The 10,090-nt window shown below is 35.8% G+C and overlaps 2 protein-coding genes across 3 annotated transcripts in view; both read left to right on the top strand.

The window, feature by feature from the left end:
• Positions 1-635: 635 nt before the first annotated feature.
• Positions 636-5,050, top strand: LOC137818076 (U-box domain-containing protein 35-like). The gene is made up of 8 exons (XM_068621299.1): positions 636-834; positions 1,567-1,664; positions 1,770-1,897; positions 2,575-2,826; positions 2,973-3,231; positions 3,526-3,627; positions 3,747-4,175; positions 4,328-5,050. Exons 1-8 carry the CDS (start codon positions 675-677, stop codon positions 5,048-5,050), a joined length of 2,151 nt encoding a protein of 716 aa, XP_068477400.1. The 5' UTR covers positions 636-674.
• Positions 5,051-9,007: 3,957 nt separating this feature from the next.
• Positions 9,008-10,090, top strand: part of LOC137819769 (midasin) — a 38,816-nt gene continuing 37,733 nt past the window's right edge. For both annotated transcript variants that reach the window (XM_068623748.1, XM_068623747.1), the window contains exons 1-2: positions 9,008-9,383; positions 9,769-10,085. In XM_068623748.1, the coding sequence (XP_068479849.1) occupies positions 9,279-9,383; positions 9,769-10,085 (422 nt within the window). In that variant the 5' untranslated portion in view covers positions 9,008-9,278. The remainder of the gene's footprint in view (positions 9,384-9,768; positions 10,086-10,090) is intronic.

Here is a 10,090-nt window from a genome sequence, read left to right as displayed (position 1 = left end):
GAGGTGGAGAAGAAATTTGTCAATATCTTTATATCTTATTGGTTTAAGGTTAAAAATAAGAAAAATTTAAGATTTGAGTTTTTTTTAATGGAAAAATGTGATTGGGATTCAAAAAATTACTATATAGAAATATCAATCAAGTTTCTCAATAAAAAAAATTATTGACAACATATATTTATCTCTGCTCTAAGTTTTTATAGTGTCAAATGGGAGAAAAGAGTAATATCTTATTGTTACTTATACTCCTCACACTTAAAGTTTTAATTTAAAAATAGAAATTTATTTTTCTTCTATTGTAAACTTTCATTATCAATATCATGATATCATGATAGTCTTTGGTATATGTATATTAAATAAGCATAAGTAGCAAAATCAATCATTTTTATGACCTTAATTTTATAGCATTCTAATTTTAGGTGCATGTTGACTTCATATCAATATTTGTTTTCTAAAAATTTATCTTACTTTATGATAAACATTGGCAACCGATGTTATCCAAATTTAGGCAAATGAAATGTAAGCACAAACATTGTTAAAAACGGAAATCCAACTAATAATACAGTTCCTACCAGATCATAGTAGTTTGCATGAGAATATAAAAACCTTGTTCTTTGTATCTCAAATTATTTAGCTTCTTTAATAATCCATTCAAACGTAAGATACCATTGTTCATCATGGCATCAACATCCATTGTGGTCGGAAAAGACAGCACCGTGATCGCAGTCAGTGGAGGTCGACACAGCAATGGTGCTGTGAAATGGGCTGTGGAACACCTCCTAAAGAAGAACTCCTCATGCATCCTTCTTCATGTTCGAACTAGGACCATGCTTACTCGTAGGTACCCTTCTCCTTAGTCTTTTAAATTTTTCAACCTTGCATACACTATCCATGTAAAACTATACATTTTATATATGTAATAATGTTCCTTGTAAACTTATGTTGTTCATAACCATATATGTTTTGTATAAAAGGTTAGGTTTAAGGTTTTTGTTTGTGTAACGAGATTAGAAAGAGTCAGATTTAGATAGAGTTTTTTTATAAGGGTTGATGTATTCCTGAAATATCTCTTATTTATTAATTTGTTTTTTGCTGATAAAAAAACTCTGATATACTATGGTAGAGTTTCAACATCCCTTAAATGTTTTATTTATATATTTTTTTTACTGATAAAAAAATATTTTAAATTATTTGCTTGGAATGAAGAAGAAATGTAAAGGGGAAGAAAAATAATGAAAGGTTAAATTCTTTAAATTAATAGAAAATGAGTGGTCATTTTTCACCTTTTCTTCATCCAAAACAATTCAACTTATTACGAAGTTGATTTTAAGCTTAACTCAATCCCATCAAACCGGCTTATAGGATTGAGGTTTGCACCCACTTATATACAATGAAATACTATAATCTCTAGTCGATGTGAGATCTTCAACCCAACTCTTTAGTGTTTTTTTTTCTTCACTTTCTTATTTTGATTTCATAATCCAAACAAAATTTAAATTAGGTCACTTTAATATATAAAGTTAAATGATAGTTATGTATTATGACTTTTTTCAAATATGGTTTGTGCAGCTGAAATTAATGATGTACCCAAAAATGGTCGTCCACCAAATGAAGAAGAATTGCACCAATTTTTTCTTCCCTTTAGAGGATTTTGTGCTAGAAAAGGGGTGAGTGATGTATTTCAATGCATCTTACATCAACTTTAAAATATATATGTTTGTATACACAATTGCTATAATTATATTTATGGATGTTAATAATTTCAATTTCAGATCACAACAAAGGAATTGGTCTTGCACGATCTTGATGTTTCAAATGCACTTATTGCTTTCGTTGTTGAAAATTGTATAAGCACCCTTGTTGTTGGTGCTGCTACTTCTTCTTGGGGTTCTCTTTTAAGGTCATTTATTCTTTTGATTGCCCTGCATAAACATTCACATGTAAATGTTAGCTTCTTGTTATAAATTTGTGTAGGCACATAATTCTTCTCTAATATAAAAAATTCACCATAAACTGTTTAATAACTAACTAAGAAATATTTTTCTTTTGTAATTGATAATTTACATCACTAAAAAAAATCATTAAATAATAATAAAATTTAGAGATAAAAAATAATTAGTCACTATATTGACTAAATGATATATTAATGTGATTTCTATTATTAATAAAATATTATAAATTGATTTATGAATTGGTATTTAAATTAACTACCAAAGATTTATATGCTAATATTTTAGATTTTAAATTAGTCAGTAATTAGTAGCTAAAACCTTAGTAACTAATAGTTAGATACTAATTTAGAAATTACTTTATAAATTTTTATTAATAATATAAATTATTTTAGATACTAATAATTTTTTAGTTTATAAAATAGTTTTTAATTTAGTTATTATATTTAGTCTCTAAAATTAATTTTTATTTAATAATTTTTTTTGGTAAATTTGAGCAAAACATGGTTTCAAATGTAGTTGTAATTAAAATTGAAACATGTATCAAAAGTTATCATCATCTTTTACTTTTGATTATTATTAGCAATCTTCAATTGAGTTTTAACGAGTGGTTTTGTGTGGTTTATAGGAGATTTAACAAAGATGATGTCTCAGCTAGTTTAGCAAAATTTTTACCAGATACTTGCAGTTTATATGTTACATCAAAGGGAAAAGTACAACATATTAGACCATCAGGTCATCATGCTCATCATGTTCATCATCGTCAACAACATGTTGAAGCCACACCAACTAAATCTTTAAAAGAGATAGTCAATATTTTGGAAAATGATCCACACAAGAATCCCACTAATAGCCAAGTAGCTTTTGACGATACAGAGAGGTATGATTTCATCCTTAAGAACTTGAACTTTTAAGAACTTTGTTTTTTTATTAGTTTAAGAAGGAAAGTAGTTTTAATAGTTGATGGGTGATTTCATTACCTTAGTTACATGCTCTTGCTATCTTAACATTGTCTTGATTATGCAGGAAACATAGCAAAGATGCAATTAAGCACCAGTCTAATAAACTTTGGGAATATTTAAATGAAATTAATGATGCCACTCTAACAGTACAATATAAGTCCAATGAAAGTATCAATTCACCAAAAGGTCCAATTGATTACCCCCCATCACAAGCTTCATCTGTCAACAATTCTCCTGGAAATAGTGATAGCACAGGGAAATCACTTGGTCTTCCTTTGACTAATAACTCAAATCCTAAGAACATGTCTTCTGCAAAAGAACAAGTAAGTCTTTTATTATCTACAAAGAAGAAACATGCCACTTTTTTCACATGTTTAACACTTTTAAAAAGTTTATATGTATTTCACAATTGTAATAAAGGATCAAGTTTGCATGCATGTGTATTCATTTCAAAACTTAACACATGATATAGAGTTTAAGGTTGGATTAACTCATGATTTACTCCTTACTTCAATCATTTGAACTTAGTTGAGAGTTTTTAAGCATAATTGACAAAAATTACTCATCTTTTTCAAATGGGAGTTTATTTTTTTTACCCTTTTTCAAATTATTTACAGGTAATCTTTGATATGCAAATGAGGAAATTGAAATTAGAACTAGAAAAAACTACAGAGAAGTATGGTATGGCTTGCAAAGAAGCTGTTCTAGCTACACAAAAGGTAAAATCATGTTATAGGTTTTGTTGAATGCACTGATACAATGTTATAATATCTTTAATCATATGGTTATAGTTCATGTAGTTCAAAGAACTTAAAAGACATGTTTATTTTTCAATCAGGCAAAGGAGCTTGAAAAGTTTAGACAAGAAAAGGAACGTGACATAGAGGAAGTAAAACTTGCTCAAGTGTCTGCATTGGCTTTGGCAGAGGTAGAGAGACAAAAAACTAAAATGGCTATAAAGTCAACAGAAATGTCAAAACACCTAGCAAGAATGGAGACTCAAAAGAGAAAGGAAATTGAATTAAAAGTCAAACACGAAGAAGAAGAGGCTATTAAAGCATTGCATGAAGTTATATATACTAATATTCCCTATAGAAAATACACAATTGAAGATATTGAAGTTGCAACAAATAAATTCGACAATACTTTGAAAATTGGTGAAGGTGGATATGGACCTGTCTTTAAAGGAGTGCTTGATCACACTGTTGTTGCAATTAAGGCCATGAGACCAGATATAACCTATGCAGAAAAACAATTTCAACAAGAGGTACAATTGTAGTTTTCTTTTAATAACAATGATTAGCATGAACTTTAAGTCTACAATTTGCAATTCTATACAACTAAAAATATGCAATTCTACATGCTACATGCTTCCTTCAAACATGCCTTAAGTAATTGACATGAATGATTTTCATGCAGGTCATTGTTTTAAGCACCATAAGACATCCAAACATGGTGCTTCTCTTAGGAGCATGTCCAGAATTTGGTTGCCTTGTATATGATTACATGGTAAATGGAAGCTTAGAAGATCGTCTATTCCGAAAAGATAACACTCCTCCAATTCCATGGAAAACACGTTTCAAAATAGCATCTGAGATTGCCACTGGCCTTCTTTTTCTTCATCAAACAAAGCCTGAACCCTTGGTGCATCGAGATTTGAAACCAGCAAACATTCTTTTAGACAAGAACTATGTGAGCAAGATCAGTGATGTTGGTTTGGCACGACTTGTTCCTCCTTCAGTCGCTAATCAAACCACACAATATCGTCTAACTGGTGCAGCTGGAACATTTTGTTACATCGACCCTGAGTATCAACAAACAGGATTGTTGGGTGTGAAATCAGATATATATTCACTAGGAGTGGTGTTGCTACAGATCATTACAGGAAAATCTCCAATGGGGTTGTCACACTTGGTTGAGAAAGCTCTTTTGTCAAATACTTTAAGTGAGGTGCTTGATAAAAGTGTTAGTGATTGGCCAATGGAAGAGACTTCATCGTTTGCTAAGTTGGCCTTAGAGTGTTGTGAATTGAGAAAACGTGATAGACCAGATCTTGGTACCATTGTCTTACCTGAATTAAATAGAATATCGAATTTATGGGATGATGAGAACAAACAACCCCTTTCTTATTACATGGGTTGAGACCATCTTCATCTTACTCAATCTTTATGTACAAATCTTGCTTCATGAAATTGATATTATATAATAAAATTTTACATTCTAAATATTTTTTAATGAAGCATATGCATGACATAATAGTTATGGACTATTGATTCAATTACTATTGTTTATTAAGCAATATATTTTACACTTTTTTATTTTATTATATGTTCTCAAACGGGTTTGGGGTCTAAAGAACGATTATTGCTACTCCTTCCTTCTGTCGGTCACTGTCACTCCAAGCTTCCTGCTTCGCCTCCTCCTCTAGGTCGTCTGGGCTCACAGGCTGGGATGGTACCTGCAGAAGACACTCCACCGCTTAAGTCAGTCAGGGTGTCGGCACTCGGTTGTCAGAGTATTGTAGATAATGACGTATCTGGTTCTTCAAATCTGAGCTATTTATATTACCTTAATGGGCCTTCGTTGGTGGACCGGATTAGGAGGTTGGTTCGTGTTTAGGGTTTTGCTAAACAACTATTAATTGTGAATTAACCTTGCTGACTTTGTCAACCCATGGCTCGTCGTCATGGGTCGGTCGGCCACGTGTCGTCACGTGACCTCCTTGTAGTGGTTGGGTGGTTAGATGGTTCGAGTGTCGGCCGACTCAGTGAGTCGTCTGACCGTACCAGTACACTTGCCCCCCAGGCTCGAGAGCTGGTACAACCGAAGAGTCTGAGTACTGGTTTCCGGTCAGTGATGTGATGATGGGTGAAGTGACTGGAGGCGGCGTCTGAACGGGTGATGTGATGCGCATTTATGAGGGGGTTTTGGGCGCCAAATGACGTGGACCATTGGATCAAGCAAATCCAATGGTTGAGATTTTTGTGACGTTTGGGCTTCCGAGTCATTTTCGGACTATAAATAGGCATTGCCAACAGTGGCTTCTCGCGCTTCATGATTGTCATTGTGCTCCGAGACCTGAACGGTTGCGATCGATCTGTGCTGCGCTCTTCGTTCGTCTGAGGTTAGTCATGTCTTCTCATTCTCGTCCTACGTCTTCTTCTTCGACCGCTCCCTCTCCTCTTCCTGAACCCTCTTCGTCCTCGTCCTCTTCGTCTTTTTCTTCTTCTTCATCCACTTCCACCTCCAACAAAATCCTTTCGGTCGGGGCAATTCAAACCATTGCCCCAAAGACAGAGGAAGTGAGGGGCGATGATGCGGGCATTGCATCGGATCGGTCGAGCTCATCTGAGCGACCGCACCCTCATGAGGGCCCTGACTGGGTCAATCCCAAAGTGTTTGGGATCGCGTCCGTCTTTCATACGGATGCCTCTATTGCAGATTTTTTGAATAGGGTTCCTGTTCTGAAGGCTTCTGTCAAGGAATCCCTATTGTCGTTCGGTCCTTGTTCATTGGACGACCGTGTATACAAAGTTCAGTCATCTACCGAACCCCCCTTCTTCTTTATGTATAATTGTCTTTTTTTTTACTTGCATGTGCCGCTTCCTTTCGACACGTTTACGATGGATGTCCTTAGGGCACTCAATGTGGCGCCGAGTCAATTGCACTTGAATACGTGGGCATCCATGCAGACTTTTCGCATGGTGTGCCGAACGTTCGGTGTGCGTCCCGTTGCAAATTGTTTTCTTCACTTCTACACCTCTCATCCGTCCGACCCGGTTGGCTGACATTCCTTAGTCAGCCGGGCGGGCAGTGTTTTGTTCAAAGCCTTCACGACCTCCTACAAGAACTTTAAAGAAAGATTCTTTAAGGTATTTGTGGAGTCGGCGGGCACGTCGTATTTCTTTGACGCAGCCGACCAACTCAGATTTCCTTTGTTTTGGACAAGGAATCCAACAAAGATAAAAGACTGACCTCGTCCGATCAACCTAAGTGTTGGCGAGCGGGAGGTTTTCGCTTTGTTTGATAGCTTTCCTAAAAACCTCCCCTCTCGGGCGTTGATGTCCTTTTACTCAGAGTCCGACCGAGAAGCGACCTTTGAGGATATGTTAACACCTTTAGACCTTCGGTCGTTGGTTTTGAACCTTTGACTGACACTTTGTTTTTTGTTGCAGCAATCACAAAAAAAAAAAAAATCCCCTCAGGCGGTCGGGATGCTGAAAGCTTTTCAAGGATCGTGTGAAAGAGAAGAAAGGGTGCGCGGGCACCGGGACCCCTCAGATCGAGCGAGCGGGTCCATCCTCCACGAATCCAAAGAAACGAGCGAGGGAGGGCAACAACATCGTTCGAACATATCGCTCACTCGGTGAGATGCCCGTCCATCCTCCGAGTTGAGCGCCAATCAACCTTGACTCGCCGCCAACCAACGACTTCAACCGGCCAATTCCGTCAGCGATCGCGATGCTGGTGGTGGTCGTTCAACAGTCACCCCTATCGGTGTTGGGGGGTGACTTGCGTTTTTCTGGGGTAGTGAACTTCAATTTGCCCTCCAACATCGAAGATTTGATCCGAGCAGTCCCTAAGGACGACCTGCTCGAAGGCGATATTGAGATGATGTGCCACGGTCTCATTCTGGCCCGCCATGGAGCAGCGGCGCGTGGAAGAAGTCTCCCGATTGGAGCACGAGCTCCTGGCGGCTTCGGGCAACGTGAAGCAAGCTATGACCGCCAACACAACTTATGAGAAAAAGCTGTGTGACCAAGCTGCCGAGCGGGATCTCGACGCCACTCGGATGACCGAGTTGGAGCGGCTGCAGGCCGACATAGTTGCCGAGAATGCGCGGTTAAAGAAGGCCATGGAGGAGGCCAGCCGTAGGGAGGCTTCCCTGGAAGAAGAGGTTGCTTCCTTGAAGAAAGGGAAAAAGGCGGTGGAGGCCGAGCTCGAGAAGATCATGGATGACACCATGGCCTTGATTAACCACAACTTCGACCTTGGCGTCCGACAGACTAGAGTGTTATACGGGGGCCTCCACCTTTTGGTTAATTTGACCAAGAGATGGAGGTCTTTGATGGCCGTCTCGTCCCCGCGGATGAGGTTCAGACTTTGCAGAGTGTCGCCCAGCCTGCACCGAGCGAGGGTGGTGAAGACCGTAACTTAGATTTTTAGCTTTTATATCCTTGTTATTTTGTATTTAACTTTGATGCTACTTTGCCCTTGTGTTATCAATGTTTGGACTTATTGAATTACTATACAACTCATTATCATGGGTAATTGGAGTTAAAAAAAATGGAAAGCAAAAAGTACATTCATATAAAAAAAATACAATTAAAGATATTAAAGATATAATATACAATACTAAGATAAATAATTTCTTAAGGTTAATAATTAACTACTTGGGTATCAGTTTATCATTACATATATAAAAGTACTTATATAAATTATTATAACATTGATTTATTATAATTTTGTTTTATTCATTATTTTTTAATTAGTATTGCTAATTTTTTTTTTATCTAAATAACTATTATTTATTGTGGATTTTTTTATAGGTAATAATAAATATATATAAAAAATAATTAAAAGTGTGCATTATTAATATATATATATATATATATATATATATTAAAAGCGAACAATAAGAGTATGTTTATTTCATCGAAACCGAATTAATATATTTAAAATTTTAAAATCCATTATTTTAAAAACATATTTGTTATAAGAAAATTTAGAATAAAATACGACGAAATATTTTTATATTTTATATAATTTTATTCTTTAAAAAATATAATATAATACATTTAGTTGGTGTAATTAAATAATTACATATAAAATATACATGCATGGTTAATTACTTATTAAGAAAATACTACCTTAAAACTAACTCAATATTTTTCCTTTTAATCTTTGTTTATATACAATCAAGCATATATTTGATCCTTAAATCTTTTATTACCAAACATTAGTTATATATTTTTCTCTTTAAATATTTTCAGTTGAAGAAAATGCTAAATCCCTTACCTAGATTTTTTTTTTAATATTTTCATATTAGGTTGGCTCACTGAGAACGTATATAAGGACTCTTAAACCCTAAAACCCCGCACGACAAGAGTAACAGCAGAGACCAAGCAGAGAGGAAGAGACGAAGGTTCGCTGCAGCGAACGGTGGAGTATATTTGAACTGCGGGAAACACTCACAGCATAATCTTAACCCTTTCTAATCAACTTAATCGCTTTTGTTTTCTTTCAATTGCGTTTCGCTATATGTAGCAGATGATAAAACTGGTTTATAGGTTGAAATTGCTTTTTAAATTTTTTTTTGCTCTTTTTAATATTTGATTGTTCAGCTTATAGATAGGTGTTTCAGCTTCAAATGGCGATTGACGGTAGTTTCAGCCTTCATTCTTCGCTTCGGAGATTCCTTGATCGATGTCCAAAGCTCCAGTGTTTTCCGCAGTTTGAGTCACTCCAGCAGAGGGTATTGCCTCCATTGTCAATTGTTTCCTCGTTTTTTCTTTTGAAAAATTAATCACCACTTGACAAATAAAACTTCTAGTGAAGAATTCAATGCAATACAACTGCATTCTGTACACACTTTGAATTTTGAAAAGTAGAAGTTCCCACACCACCTTTGAAATATACAATCATGGTTTTTTAATGCATGCTCTTATCATTGAAATATGTGGTACTAGAAAGTCTGGCAACTTAGTACTACTGTAGAAACTTTTGGAAATCACAAAATTTGTGTATCCCACTCTTGTTTGAGATGAGCTCCACTCATGATATGCCACTCTTCCCTGAATTTTAACCATTAAGAGAATTTTGTATTTTTTTTTGTTTATTCATGTTTTTTTTTTGGACAGGGAGAGGTGACAGAAGAGGAAGTAGTTAATGTGCTAGTAGGGGTGTTTCTGCATCCGAGTTATACAATTCCGTTGATGGGATGTTTCCGACCGATTGCTCAACACATTGTAGATAAAGCTGTTGCTCTGCTTCGTCTTGTGCCAAATTTGAGGTCTATTCCTGAGGACACTGCTCGTGAAGATGATCGTGACAGAGTTTTGGATGGAGTTGTGAATGTCATAGAGTTTTATTGTCAACAGGGAAGGGGTCTGGATCTTCATGAGCTTGCCTGTCTAGCTTTCTGTCGTGCTCTTGACATGGGTCCTTTTCTGTTGAGGTTCA

This window comes from Phaseolus vulgaris, chromosome 10 (genome assembly GCF_000499845.2).
Source record: "Phaseolus vulgaris cultivar G19833 chromosome 10, P. vulgaris v2.0, whole genome shotgun sequence".
In the NCBI taxonomy this organism is placed as follows: domain Eukaryota; kingdom Viridiplantae; phylum Streptophyta; class Magnoliopsida; order Fabales; family Fabaceae; genus Phaseolus; species Phaseolus vulgaris.
This window is presented reverse-complemented; position numbering and strand designations above follow the sequence as displayed.

Excerpts from the sequence above, each read along its gene's own strand:
- LOC137818076 (XM_068621299.1), top strand. The coding sequence starts at position 675 with ATGGCATCAACATCCATTGTGGTCGGAAAAGACAGCACCGTGATCGCA. Across the intron at positions 1,898-2,574 it reads TCTTGGGGTTCTCTTTTAAG|GAGATTTAACAAAGATGATG; the intron begins GTCATTTATTCT and ends TGTGGTTTATAG. Across the intron at positions 4,176-4,327 it reads AAAAACAATTTCAACAAGAG|GTCATTGTTTTAAGCACCAT; the intron begins GTACAATTGTAG and ends ATTTTCATGCAG.